This window comes from Schistocerca serialis, chromosome 1, assembly GCF_023864345.2.
Source record: "Schistocerca serialis cubense isolate TAMUIC-IGC-003099 chromosome 1, iqSchSeri2.2, whole genome shotgun sequence".
NCBI classification, from domain to species: Eukaryota; Metazoa; Arthropoda; class Insecta; order Orthoptera; family Acrididae; genus Schistocerca; species Schistocerca serialis.
The window spans coordinates 93,155,031-93,171,148 of record NC_064638.1 but is presented as its reverse complement, the minus strand read 5'-3'; the positions used below and the strand labels follow the sequence as shown (position 1 = coordinate 93,171,148).

General features: G+C 36.9%; 1 protein-coding gene across 1 annotated transcript in view; it reads right to left on the bottom strand.

Moving 5' to 3' along the window:
* LOC126462459 (calcium-activated potassium channel slowpoke) overlaps positions 1-16,118 on the bottom strand; it is a 915,336-nt gene that overhangs the window by 443,926 nt on the left and 455,292 nt on the right. The window contains exon 13 of the mRNA XM_050096074.1: positions 15,381-15,457. Coding sequence (XP_049952031.1) covers positions 15,381-15,457 — 77 coding nt within the window. The remainder of the gene's footprint in view (positions 1-15,380; positions 15,458-16,118) is intronic.

The window sequence follows — 16,118 nt, the reverse complement described above, 5'->3', positions numbered from 1 at the left end:
ATAATGCCTGGCAGCTAGAAAAGTGCAAGCCTGTAGTGATCCACTCTATTCATTTATTAGAGTGTTTTAATATTTCAATGGCCTCCTTTATCTTGGATTTCAATATCCCTGGCTGCTTGGCAAATACACAACCTCAGCTGAATTTCATTTTTTTTCAGCTGTGTTTCTTGTGTTTGCTCATTGCTGATTTGTTGAGTTGCACTAGTCGAATGTAGCACTCACACTCCAGAATGCATGTCACCACTGGCTTGACAGTTTTGCTGATGTACACTTGTATACACATACAGACCACTTGGTACATGTCTGCAGCATGCACAGCATTTAATTTGGTTCTTAGTGGAGCTTACCACATCCTGAATTTTACGGTCGCTTTAGAAGAAGGGGTTGGTCAACAATCCGGTGAAGATGGTTTCAAATGCGCTCAATGAACCCATCACCTAATGTATGTGCACTGTTGATAAAGTTTATTTATGTTGTGCATGTCTATCAGTTTTTTATTGGTTCTTTTGCCTCTGTGTATGAATCTCATGTTACAGACATTGGTAAGAACATTGGTCAAGTGTTATATTGTCAGCATGTCAGCTGCATGTGGGTTCTGAATGAGCAAGCAGATGACTGAGTGTTTCTGCACTAGGTGGTGGTGACATTCAATATTTGTTAGTTTCTGGTAACTTTGTGTCTAATTCAGCATCCAGTACTCTATGTGCTTCTACGTTTAGGACTGGAATTGCTACATGCTTCTCTACTTAAAGTGTAAAGTGAATCTTTGTGTGCAGGTTGTTCAATTGTTCATAAAACCTGTGTGGCTCTGGCTCATCATGGAGCAATAGAGTGAATGTGTCATCCACTTACCTGAACCAGCATCATCGGAATATCAGAACTAAGCACTATTGCTTCAGAGCATCCAAGAAATGATGGCTGCTAATGAAGAAAGCGAAGAACACTTTGTTATGTCATCTGTAAGCGCACAGTATTCTCCCAGCTATTTGAAGTAAGTTGACGATAAACGTAACTCAAATAGGTCACATATGTCTTGTAGGACATGTTGCTGTAGAATTTAGTGTTTTGACTACTGGCAGATTTCTAAGTAGTGACTTAAAGTAAAGCTAATCACAAGCTTATTATTAGCATTGTCTCTCCCTTTATGTGTAATATAAAGTGAGTTCTTCAGATAATAATTCATTTTGCCAACAAAAGGTAATGTTTTGCCAACCAAATACTAATTACTCAGTTACTTAGAACTTTACTTTTCACTTTTATATCTTCACATTTTTCTTTACTCTTTTCTTCCTCTTTGGAAAGGAGTTTTCTGCTTTCCTCCTAATTATTAATTACATTATTCATTTCTGTTGCCCTAAATCCATCGTTTCTTCTCACTCTGTCCTCCTATCTTCACTGTTTGAAGCTGGCACAGTGCTTACCAATGCACTTCATTTGACCTCAAACTCTATTGATGCCTTTTCCTTCCCATTTTTCTCCCTTTGCCCCTTGGTAACAGATGAACACCTCTCAACTTGGCGTTTGAGTAACTATCACCTCTCTCTTTTTAACCCATCACAAAACCATCCCTATTTCCTTTTTGAGTATGAAACTTGTTCGTGAATTGATTATTACATGAAGAATTTAATACACTTTCATAACAAATAAAGGAAAAGAGAATTTCACCCAATTGAGCTCATTGTTAGCTTTTACGTCCAGTCTCTGTTTACAAGCAAGCCAGTAGACAAAGCCACAAATCGTACAGCAGCATGTTGCACTAGACATATGTGACCTATCTGAGTTATGTCTGTCATCATACATTTGCCATTAACTTTCTTCCAGTAGCATGGAAAATGGGTACTATAAACCTACAGATGGTACAGCAAAGTGTTGTGTCCTATCTCTGTTAGTACACAACAAAGTCATGAACACCTTTAAAGCATTGGCACTTAGTTCTACTCCATTACTCCCATGAAGCTGGTTCACACAGGTGGATAGCACATTTGATATACACTATCTGATCAAAAATATCTAGACACCCCTACATAACATGTAATTGAGAACTAGATGTCATGAGAGGTGCACCCACCAGCATAAAAGGAGATGTGATGTATAGTGTTGTCAGCAGAGAAGCAATAATAGCAGAATGGGACAGCTTGGCAACTTTGAACACGAGCTACTCATTGGGGTCACCTAGGTAACAGATTATTCACAGACATTTCAGCCCTTCTAAAGCTGCCCAAGTTGATCATTATTGATGTAATTGTGAAATGTAAATCTGAAGGAACAACCACAGATAAACCACTACTAGGCAGGCATCATGTACTGATGGACATGGATCATCATGCCTTGTGGATGGTGGTTGTAAAAAATCACATGAAATCAGCAGAAGGAATCACTTGCTAGTTCCAAAGTGTTAGCAGCAGCCCACTTCACAAAGAGAATGTGGTACAGAGTTAATAAGAATAGGGTACAATAGTTGAGCAGCTCCCCATAGCACACACACATTTCTGTTCTTAGTGCTAATGTCATTTTAGGTTGTGCAAAAAGTGACACCACAGGACAATATACGTCAGGAAATAAGTGGTTCAGAGTGATGAATCTTGCTATAACCTGTGGCTATCTGCTGGAAGGGTTTGGGATTGATGAATGCCTGAAGAATGTTACCTGTCGTAATGTGAAGTGCCAACAGTTAAGTATGGAGGAGATGGTGTTTGGTATGTGGGGTACCATTCACAGTTAGGATGTGGCTCCCTTACTGCAGTTAAGAAAACACTAAAAGCAGAAAGATACATATATATTTTACAGCATTGTGTACTACATTATGTAGAGGAACAGTTCAGTACAACAACTGTTTGTATGAGCATGACAATGCACCATGTCATAAAGCAGCATTTGTGAGGCAATAATTTGTGGGAAATATCACTCCTGAAATGGACTGGCCTGTCTAGAGTCATCACCTGAAGCCAACAGAACACCTTTAGGATGATTCAGAATGGTGACTTCGCTCCAGATCCTACAGTTAAACATCACTACCTTCTCTGGTTTCGGTTCTTGAGGAGGAATGTGTAGCCATTCTTCCACAGACATTCAGACATGTCACTGAAAGTGTCCCCAGCAGACTTCAAGCCATCATAAAGGTGAATGGCGCACACAATACAAGTTAATGTGTACTACTAGGTATCCAAACACTTTAGATCAGATAGTTTAAGAGCTCATAATGAGCCACAGGTACATGAAATTCATGAATATTTGAACAATTCGCAATTTAAGAATCAGTTCACACTCAAAGTAGAAAAGCATGTTTGAATTCCTTCCCTAGACCAAAGGATACTGTGTGAATCATCTAAAACTTTCTCTACAAATATTGCACAAATGGAAAGTGCTATTGATGTGCAGTTTTCACAGAAAGGATTGGTAGTCAGGGGCTCACATTGTTGGCTAATCAAGAGATTGTAATAATACATAGAAAATGTATTTTTTGTGCAAACATACATTTTAAATGAAACCATTCCTATTGACATTAACAAACTAAAAATATGGTAAATTAGAATGTCAATGGTATTTGTTAGAGGATTCTAGTGTGAGTCATTTACGAGATACCATATTTCAAAAAGTTCCTAAATCAACACTTGTACAATACCTGTGGCAGCACATACTAAAGAACAACACAAGTGGGTACATTAGTTATGTGGATTCTGACCAGTAGCAAAACAGTTCACTATTGCAGGTTGTGTTCATACTGACTACCAGTAGCAGCAATACACACTTCCAGTGGAGATGTCTGAGAAGGCTGCAATAATATACCACTGCATATCATTGACTGTAGTTAGTATTTCCTTGTAGACAACATCTTTCAGCTTTCCCCACAGAAAAAAGTCTGCAGGCATCAAATCCGTGGATAGGCCAGCCAAGGTACAGATCCTCTGAGTCCAGTTCAACGATTTGGAAATGATTAGTGAAAACATGTTGTAGTATTTTGTGCACTATGGGCTGGACAACCATCATGCTGGTACCACAGGTTCCTGCTAGTCTGCACAGAAATGTCTTCTAGCATCTGTGGAAGATGATATGTTAGGAGGCTGTGATACTAGTGTGCTTTCCATGTTCCGTCTATAAAAAAACAGGCCTATGAACTGATGGTTCACAATCACACCACTTGTTTACACTCCATGGATGACAACATTCCACCTGATGAAGTGAATGAGGATTGTTGTCTAGGTGTTACACTACCACTTTCATGTAACTGGTTCAAGAGGTTGATAAATAATTGGCAAGATGATTGACATCTATTGAGGTATCTTGTCACATATGCCATACAAGAATGAACAGCATTCTTCTTATACTCTCTGTATACCCTGAGCAAGTCAGCTTTTTCTTGCTTTGGTAAATCTCATAGTCCACTCATGATCTACTGCTTGGATTGTCACACACTAAGTTACTAGGAAATCACACTGCACTCAAAGAATACACAAGCACACTGTAAGCAAACATAACAACATCGTACCTAGCAACTAAACAGTTTGAATGGCATGAACAAGTGTCAGTGTTGAAACTTTTCAAAATACTATCTCTTGTAAATGACTCACACTAGAATCTTGTAACAAACGCCACTGACATTCTAATTTACTCCACTTTTTAGTTTGATAATGTCAATAGGCATTGTTCCATTTAATAAATGTATATGCCTGAACAAAAAATACACTTTCAAAGTATTATTATTATTGACTAACAATAACAGCCCATGACTACCAATCCATTCTGTGAAAACCACACATCAATAACACTTTCCAATTCCGCAATATTTGCAGAGCAAGTTTTACAGAATTCACTCTGTATAGGATATCAGATGGCACACTACAGCACAAGCATATCAGAAACCAACCAGAATGGGCAGGTATTTACATGCTGAATCTCACCACCAACCAGCGCAAAATCAGTCATCCACTTGCTCACCATCTGCAGCAACATCCAATGTTCACAATATAACACCTGAGCATCATTCTTGCCAAAAAATGCAACATCGAACTCATACGAAGTGGCAAGGAAATCAATAGTAGAACAAAAGACATGCAGGGCGTAAATAAATTGCGTAACACAACACATGTATCTTAGGTGTCTGGCTCATCGACATAACTGGAAAACAACATCACTGGACTGGTGACTAACACTTTCTTCTACAGCAACTGTAAGATTCAGTACGTCTTACATTCCAGGAATGATTTAATTAATGATGATGACGATGATGATGATGATGGTTTCACTGTTGACAAAATGCGAAATCCATTACTCACATAGACAATGACATTGTCCTCCTATAGACAAGAATTTGTGAAACAATATCCCTCAGAGAGGGGTCACATCAGCATATGGTGTACTTCTTCCAACATAATTAGTTCCATACTCATGCTTGCTCTAATGGTGTACAAGGTCGATGAAAGTACTTTACAGTCAGTCTGACACTTTCTGAAGAAAGCTTGATGCTTACAGCTGAAATATCAGTAGCAGATGAAGTATAGTTACAGCTGATTCCCTTAATTTTATGGATCAAGTGCTTTTACTTTAATTTTGAATATCTGTTTTTATCCAATTTCATGCCTGGTGTCTGCTAACGACTTGATAAAGAATTTTACAACAGAATATAAACCTCAATTCTTAAACCTCAACAGTGGCACACTGATTATATGTACATCATTTTTACTTTTAGTAATATGATCGTGTTCAGCCTTATCGTTGTTCTTGTTGCTGTTGATGTGGTCTTCAGTCCAGAGACTGGTTTCATGCAGCTCTCCATGCTGCCCTATCCTGTGCAAGCTTACTCATCGTAAAGTACCTACTGCCACCTACATCCTTCTGGATCTGCTAAGTGTATTGATCTCGTGGTCTCCCTCTATGAATTTTACCCTCCACACTGTCCTCCAATATTAAATTGGTGATTCCTTGATGCCTCAGAACATGTCCTATCAACCGATCCCTTCCCCTAGTCCAGTTGTGCCACAAATTCATCTTCTCCTCAATTCTACTCAATGATTACAAATACCACTAGGTAGTAAATTTTTTAGCAAATGACTGTAAGAACCCAAAGTTTCATGATGTTTGTCTAGTTTACAAAACATGCTCACTGTACACTTATGTGGAATAAATATTTTTTCGATGTTGACTGAATTGTCTCAGAAGATTATTAATGTAACAATACTGAGTGAAAAAATGTGAAGTATGCCAGAAATCCTTCCTGCAGGTCAACATAATGAAAGATATTTCTGAAACTTCCTTGCAAATTAAAACTGTGTGCCAGACTGAGATTCAAACTCAGGGCCTTTGTCCTCCCAGACAATTGCTGTACTGACTGAGCAAGTTTGACTCATGACCTGTCCTCACAGCTTTACTACTGCCAGTGCATTGTGTTTGGGAAACTCAGTCACTACAATATTTGTCCACTAAAAGCAAAGGTACCAAGTTTTAAGTCTCAGTCTAGCACACAGTTTTAATCTACCAGAAAGTTTCATACCAGTGCACATTCCATTCCAAAATAAGAAGTTCATTATAAAGAGATTTATATTTGTGAGGCAAGTAGAACCATACTTTTTGATTATTTATTCATATGATGATGTCACATCAGTCCAGAGGGACATTCTTGATGTCTAGTAATTTCATAATCACTGTTTCCTCTAATGTGTGCTCACTGATATATTTGAAACTGAATAATTTGTGTCTTTTGCATTAAAAGGGAAACTTACTTTCAAAAACTATAATGTTACAAGAAACTACAATGGCATGTGAGTACTTATTTTCAGGAAGCAAAATGTAAAAATACCACTCAAGTGTGATGAAATGTTTTGGCAGTGCAATAAGTGTGCGCAGGTTGGTTCATGGAAGACCGTGGAACACGATAAGATGGGTCAGTTCACCCCCCCCCCCTCCCCCCCCCCCCCCCCACACACACACACACAGACACACACCTCAACCAAATGGCATTGCAGAACAGAGCTGTATCCTCCTCAGCTCTGGTGCAACAGTGGAACACTGTAACACTTCATACACTATCATGAGTAACAGTCCATGGCCACTTATTAGGGCATGGGTTACGTGTGCATCATCCACATCTCCACCTACCTGTGGCAAATTTGCAGAACCATGCTAGAACACAATAGTGTATGGAATGGAATCACTGAGGACAGGAATAGCATCAGATAGTGTTTTGGACAAATCTAGGTTCTGTTTCTTTGCAAATGATGGTTGGATTATGCTTAGCTGCATACAGGGGGAGCAGCATCACAGTGACAGCATTCTCATACAGCACTAAATGAAGACCTTATGGTATGAAGTGCAATTGAGCACAACCACGAAACACAGCTGATGTGTATCCAAGGCACTGTGACCAGTGTGGCCTACGAGAATGATATCCTGCAACCCACAGCCATACCCTTTCTGCACAACACCCCAGATGCCATTTTTTAGCAAGACACTGCATGACCACATGCTGCTACATGAACATGTGCCTTCTTGGTGTCACAGGATGTCTGTCTCTTACCCTGGCCCACCAGATCACCGGACTTGTTGCCAATTGAAAATGTGTGGGATACAGTGAAACAACAGGTGCAGAGCTGTGACCCACTGACAACCGGCAATGATAAACTTTGAGCATGGGTGGATATACAACAGGATGGCAGTGACACCTTATATTCATCAATGCCATCAGGCACAGAACAAGTTATCAGAGCCCATGGCAGACCCTGTGCCTACTAGGCAACAGGACACAGGGTGAAGTGAGGTGACTGAAATGCTAATCATTTCTGCAGAACATACTAATGTGCATGTCCTGTGAATATGAATGTCCTATCTCTAGTCCCTCAAGGTGGTTTTTTTTTTTTTTTTTTTTAAAAAAAAAAAAGAAAACATGACCATATATGAGTGCAGATGATTGAGAAGAAATGGGGTGTATTGTTCCCAGTGTAAACTTTACACTCAATTTCATTTACAGACTGCCTAAACTAAAAATTAAGACTTTTTTTTTACTTCTTCTGTTGTGTTTTGTCTCTTTATTTAACTTTTAATTATACTTAACACCCATATTACCTTGGACTTACACAAAACTGAATTATTGTTGTAATTTGTTGTTTAACTGTGGCTCATATTTTATTCTAGTCTATGATCCTTATGCAGAAGAGAAATCTGTTTCATTAGAAATAGTATAGATTAAGACAACAACAATAGACACAAATTTGCTGCTCCTACTCATTCACAAGATCTTGAAGGCTGCAGACACATGTTTACTTCCAGCAAACCTTTTATTCTTTTACATGCTGCTGCTTACTAAACACAATATGTGTTTAAGAAACATAAGACCAGATATGTAACTTCCAAGAAAAGAAAATTCAATATGACATCCTCAAGAGGGAGATGCCCACAGAAGGGAAAGTAGCACTGGCTTTACCTCACAAACAAGAGTGAATGTATAGAAAGAACAGAGTGTTGTTGTTGTTGTTGTGGTCTTCAGTCCTGAGACTGGTTTGATGCAGCTCTCCATGCTACTCTATCCTGTGCAAGCTTCTTCATCTTCCAGTACCTACTGCAACCTACATCCTTCTGAATCTGCTTAGTGTATTCATCTCTTGGTCTCCCTCTACGATTTTTACCCTCCACGCTGCCCTCCAATGCTAAATTTGTGATCCCTTGATGCCTCAAAACATGTCCTACCAACTGATCCCTTCTTCGCGTCAAGTTGTGCCACAAACTTCTCTTCTCCCCAATCCTATTCAATACCTCCTCATTAGTTACGTAATCTACTCACCTTATCTTCAGCATTCTTCTGTAGCACCACATTTCGAAAGCTTCTATTCTCTTCTTGTCCAAACTAGTTATCGTCCATGTTTCACTTCCATACATGGCTACACTCCCTACAAATACTTTCAGAAACGACTTCCTGACACTTAAAACTATACTCGCCGTTAACAAATTTCTCTTCTTCAGAAATGATTTCCTTGCCATTGCCAGTCTACATTTTACATCTTCTCTACTTCGACCATCATCAGTTATTTTACTCCCTAAATAGCAAAACTCCTTTACTACTTTAAGTGTCTCATTTCCTAATTTAATTCCCTCAGCATCACCCGATTTAATTTGACTACATTCCATTATCCTCGTTTTATTTTTGTTGATGTTCATCTTATATCCTCCTTTCAAGACACTGTCCATTCCGTTCGACTGCTCTTCCAAGTCCTTTGCTGTCTCTGACAGAATTACAATGTCATCGGCGAACCTCAAAGTTTTTACTTCTTCTCCATGAATTTTAATACCTACTTCAAATTTTTCTTTTGTTTCCTTTACTGCTTGCTCAATATACAGATTGAATAACATCGGGGAGAGGCTACAACCCTGTCTCACTCCTTTCCCAACCACTGCTTCCCTTTCATGCCCCTCGACTCTTATAACTGCCACCTGGTTTCTGTACAAATTGTAAATAGCCTTTCGCTCCCTGTATTTTACCCCTGCCACCTTCAGAATTTGAAAGAGAGTATTCCAGTTAACATTGTCAAAAGCTTTCTCTAAGTTACAAATGCTAGAAACGTAGGTTTGCCTTTTCTTAATCTTTCTTCTAAGATAAGTCGTAAGGTTAGTATTGCCTCATGTGTTCCAACATTTCGACGGAATCCAAACTGATCTTCCCCGAGGTCCGCTTCTACCAGTTTTTCCATTTGTCTGTGAAGAATTCGCATTAGTATTTTGCAGCAGTGACTTATTAAACTGATAGTTCAGTAATTTTCACATCTGTCAACACCTGCTTTCTTTGGGATTGGAATTATTATATTCTTCTTGAAGTCTGAGGGTATTTCACCTGTCTCATACATCTTGCTCACCAGATGGCAGAGCTTTGTCATGACTGGCTCTCCCAAGGCCATCAGTAGTTCTAATGGAATGTTGTCTACTCCCGGGGCCTTGTTTCGACTCAGGTCTTTCAGTGCTCTGTCAAACTCTTCACGCAGTATCTTATCTCCCATTTCATCTTCATCTATATCCTCTTCCATTTCCATAATATTGTCCTCAAGTACATCGCCCTTGTATAAACCCTCTATATACTCCTTCCACCTTTCTGCCTTCCCTTCTTTGCTTAGAACTGGGTTTCCATCTGAGCTCTTGATATTCATACAAGTGGTTCTCTTCTCTCCAAAGGTCTCTTTAATTTTCCTGTAGGCAATATCTATCTTAACCCTAGTGAGACAAGCCTCTACATCCTTACATTTGTCCTCTAGCCATCCCTGCTTAGCCATTTTGCACTTCCTGTCAATCTCATTTTTGAGACGTTTGTATTCCTTTTTGCCTGCTTCATTTACTGCATTTTTATATTTTCTCCTTTCATCAATTAAATTCAATATTTCTTCTGTTACCCAAGGATTTCTACTAGCCCTCGACTTTTTACATACTTGATCGTCTGCTGCCTTCACTACTTCATCCCTCAGAGCTACCCATTCTTCTTCTACTGTATTTCTTTCCCCCATTCCTGTCAATTCTTCCCTTATGCTCTCCCTGAATCTCTCTACAACCTCTGGTTCTTTCAGTTTATCCAGGTCCCATCTCCTTAAATTCCCACCTTTTTGCAGTTTCTTCAGTTTCAATCTGCAGTTCATAACCAATAGATTGTGGTCAGAGTCCACATCTGCCCCTGGAAATGTCTTACAATTTAAAACCTGGTTCCTAAATCTCTGTCTTACCATTATATAATCTATCTGAAACCTTTTAGTATCTCCAGGATTCTTCCAGGTATACAACCTTCTTTTATGATTCTTGAACTAAGTGTTAGCTATGATTAAGTCATGCTCTGTGCAAAATTCTACAAGGCGGCTTCCTCTTTTATTTCTTCCCCCAATCCATATTCACCTACTATGTTTCCTTCTCTCCCTTTTCCTACTGACGAATTCCAGTCACCCATGACTATTAAATTTTCGTCTCGCTTCACTACCTGAATAATTTCTTTTATCTCGTCATACATTTCATCTATTTCTTCATCAAGAACAGAGTATACATTGTCATCTCTCTATGAGGTGGCATTGCTAAACTATTTAGGAAATACTGGTGTGAAGACTGGTGACCAGTTTTTGATACAAGCAAATTTAATGTGATGGCATGATAGTTACGAAGACACACTATTGTTCAAATATATCATATGCAATACATAAATATTTAGACATTACTTCCCAAAGCATTTTCACACAGAACCAAACCTTAAACAAAGTTGGCATCAAAGCAGATGTCAAATTTTAGTTGCAGAATTCTTAGTAAAATGTAGTTCACCTAAACAGAAAGCTGCTATCAAAATTCACATCTGATACATTCTTGTGTACTTTCCCCATCTCAGATTCCCTATATACAAAATTAACAGACAATTAGGAGCATACTACCTGTAAATGATAACATTTTTTTCAATTTTGCTTGTATAGCTTTCTTTCTGGCGCAAAAAGAAAACATACAAAGGAAGGCCCTAAAGTAAAAGAAATCTCACGCACAAAGTTTCCAACAGAATTCAAATTTCATATGGCCATTATAGAAACATAGTGACCGGAGTGACAAAATTTCAACTTGTAGAGAGGTTTAGAAGTATTTGCTTTTTGCATGTAATACACATGGAATAGAAGAAGAGGTTAATGGAATTGTACACAATGTACTTCTGATCACAGATAATATAGTAGGTTGCAAAGTACATATGAACATGTAGCTAAGATTTTTCTTAAGCTTTCAAGCTCTTAAGTATAGTATAAGGTATGGATTAGACATTTCATTACCATTTAATAACAATTTTCATTAATCAATGTAACTTTATTTGGCAACTTAAGTTATACTGGTTCATCATAGCAGATTACAATCATGAATAATTTTGTGCTATCATTATTGTTATCTGGTGAGTGACAGTATGATTATTTGGAAGGGAACTGAATCATCAAAATAAAACTAAAAGCTTAGCTTCACTTAAATGACATTTGGACTATGAAAAATTACTTGTGGGTGCTGGCTAATTATATTTTCTTACTGAAATTAATTTTAAAAAATACATGTGAGCACAAAAGGTAGCAATATAAATGAAAATATTTATGAGCGTAAAAGAAACACACACACACACACACACACACACACACACAACTTTCCTCTTTTTCATCCAAGACTAATAAAGAGGCAATAATATACATGAAAGGGGAATGAAAAATGGTGAAGTGTGAAAAAATATTAGAATGGAAGAATCTAAAATAAACAGAGGGAACTAAAAGTTTTGGATGAATTAAATACAAACAGGCAGTACATTATTGAGATAATCTGACAGTTTTGGCCTAAGAGACACTGAAACAGCTTACTCATGCATATAAAAAATAGTCAGTGTTGGATGAACAGCAAGATATGATGCTGCCCAAAACAATTCACATTCCAAATAGTACATTTATAAAAAAAAATCATTATTTTTAGTATCAGTAATATAGATTGTATGGCTAAACAGCTTGTTGTTTCTCCCATGTAATTTCTGATGTTCTGCTGGATCCAAGTCCTAATTCAGAGATAAATTACAACTCCAAATATTTAGAGATATGCCTATGAAAATATCTTCATTCTCATACATATTAAATATAAATGAGCAATTAACTCATGTCTCAACACACCTAAATTAAGGTAGCACATAAACCAACAAACTGACACACAGAAAAACTGCTCGTTTAAGTTCTCTTTCTTCTATTTTACATATCTGTATAGAGCATTCATAAAACATACCTACAGTATTTATGAAAAAAACATTTGACAATAGCACAATTGAAAATATTTCACTGTTAGTGTCTCTCAAAAGATCTGGAAAAAGAGAAGCTTATTTTCTGTAGCCATTTATAGAATTATTTGTTGTTTGTTTTTCTGGATAGTGTTGCAAAACTACATGCCTGTTCATAGTCTCACTACAAACAATTATCAGTAAATTTTTTGATTTTGCTATGTGTGTCTTAAAGGGTCAATACCTCAAAACAAAGAAGACTGAATGGAAACTTTCACAATAATGTTAAGCAAAATTAAGATCAGATTTTAAAACCATGTTATATCAAAGACATACTGCAATTCACCAATTACTACTCCAATAGTGCAGTTGAATGTCTTTTGTCTCCTGTTATGAAACTGAAATGCTACAATAATAAATAAATAACTTAAGATATTCTACATAGTAGGAACATGTCCACAGAATTAATTACATTAAGGATTACAGAAAGAGAATATAGGAATAATTAGGGCAAAAAAATCTGAAATAATACCTCTGATAACAGCAAGGTTAAGTATGTCAGTGGCATTGCCAGCAAAAAGAAGGAACTTGGGCCAAATGCTAGAAAGTTAATACTGAAGCACAATATTTCAAAAGAACTGGTGCCTTCAGAAATTGTGCAGGAAATGAAATAAATGATTTCCATTTGTTTGTATGGTATATAATGTATTAAAGACAAATTTGCATTGTATTTTTTCACTATTTTACTGTATGAGACCTAAGATTCTGAACAGCTTTAATTTGATTTCAGTATTATGAAAAGGATAGATTACTATTCATCATGGAGAGAAGATGCTGAATTGTAAGCAGGCACAACAAAGAGACCTCTGTGTATTTGAGCTTGCAGCCAAAAGGCTTCCCTCTAAGCAGCTGCTGAGACTGAACTGCAGTCTCCCTCAGTGGCCAGAGACAGTGGTCATGTGTGTCTGAGATGTGCTTGTGTAAAACTCTCTCTCTCTCTCTCTCTCTCTCTCCCTCTCTCTCTCTCACTCTGTGTGTGTGTGTTTTCTACTTTAGAAGAAGGCCTTTTGGACGAAACCTCAAACGTGTAGCAATTTTTCTGTTAGGCCTATCTGCAACTCAGAGTCTCATTCATACGTTAAGCAACAATCATCCTTTTCATGGTACTGTGGTTATCATATCTAGGATTTTCCTTTGTTTAGTTTAATTTCATGGTTAATAAATGCTTCCTTCCTGTATTTCTCCCTTCTGATACAGCTGTTAAGCTTATGAACATTAAAAAATTAATGTTTGCTATTCTTAATGTAATTTTACCTGAAACAGCTACACAATACCCATTCATTTCCAAAGTTTTGAAGAGCTAATAGTATACAACAACATTTTGTGTGGGAAATGAAATAATTAGGAAATAACTGAATCAACAGAACAGCTCAATGTTCTTTAATAGCTAATAATTGGAAGCAGGAAAGAGATGCATAATGTGCAAAATAAACATATTTCACTGGAGAAATTTATTTGACCTCTCTCCAACACTTTGGAGGAACACACAGTGAACTTGTTTTAAAGCCAGAAACAAATAAACAAGGGAAAAATCTATTGATCAAGCAGGAGCAGATAAGATAGTAACATAGAAATGAAGGAGTACATACTACTAAATTCCAAATCTTTGTGATTTTTTGCCACCAAAAGAGAGGTGAAAGTTTAGTGTACGTGGGATGTACATGAATTTGGCAAGAAAATATCTCACAAGGTCAGGTAAGAGACATTATGGCAGAACTACAGGGAGATCAAGAGAGCACAAACAAATTTTACACTATGTACATTCTCTTGTTTGTTTGCATTTTGTACACATAAAACAGAAGTGTACGTTATTTGCAGAATAGGTGGAACAGTTGTCACTGTTAGCTCAGCTCAACTCATTCTATGTGTGAGTCACTGATTTTACACTTAACAATTGAAAAATGAAGTACCAATAGTTTTTTAAATGTGCAGAATGAATATAAGAAATTATTAGTCCTAGTGACAAAGGAACTTATGATGACTAACAGTCTTGCTTTTAATAATGCAGATTGGAGACCAGTGAGTTGTCTTCACAGTGTTATGTTCTGACAAGCTGTAGCATAAACTGATACTAAAACATCAATAAACATTCAGATCCTATACAACAAAACCAATTTACAAAGAGGATATGGAAAACATACAAACAAAATTTAAATATAATTATAATCCAGGAAGTGTGTGTGTGTGTGTGTGTGTGTGTGTGAGAGAGAGAGAGAGAGAGAGAGAGAGAGAGAGAGAGAGAGAGAGAGAATAATGATAACAAGTGATCATATGAGACACTGTGGGTTATTTAATAATCATTTTATGCATAGCATGAAGAAAAACACGCAAAATATGAAACGGGGGATGTATCTCATATTTTCTGGGAAGAAATTTGAACAGAGCAAATGAGTCACCAACTACATGTATATTGCTGATATCTGTTACATCCTTCAATACAATTATGAATGTAATAAGTGAAAAATTCTGAAAACACAACCCAAATAACATGAATAGTTCTATATATGCGTAAACATGAGACAACCAACACAAACGAACTATATTTTTAAGTAACAACTTTATACTCATCTTTTTTCATAATCTAAAGCAATAAACTTACAATTCTTGCATTTGCACTTCTTGATCAACGTTTCATCCTTTATGTCCTCATGGCAAGCTTTACAATAATACCAGGCACTGTAATGAAACAATGAGAAAATGTTTCATAAAATAAATGAAAAAATGAGTCAAATGAAGAAGCACCAAAGCTCCTATTAGATGTATTTATAAATAGTAATACACAGTTACATAAGCCTATTCAACCAAAGATTAAAAAAAAAAGAATGCTAGAGTGACATGAATTCATGATAATAGACAAACACATAACACTAATATGTTGTTCCACCTCTCTCTTATCAGGTTTCTGATAACTAGTAAACAAGATACACACATACAAAATTGTAAACTTTTTATGTATACTGACTCACTTCTTTTTAGCAACAACTCAGTATGTAATTTGAAATAGTGAGAAAAAACTGTGGTATATCCACATTTTGTGTCTTTAACTTTTAAATATGAAATTGTTCTACCAAGCAGTGATGCAGGAATAAATTAACAGTATGTAATTCTTTATTAGGAAAATCAGGATTGTGAGAGGAATCTCAATCAAGAAAGTGTAACAGGGTCATTACTGTTGATGTACATAAAAGGCCCTTTGCATATCATCAATGGATCTTAAGAGGTTATTCACAATGGGGGCAAACTGTACCATGTCATCAATAACATGAAGATGATTCTAGTTGGTTCCCTTAACACAAATTATTTCTTCTTTTTCCTGGTTTAGTGATCTGAATGTTTC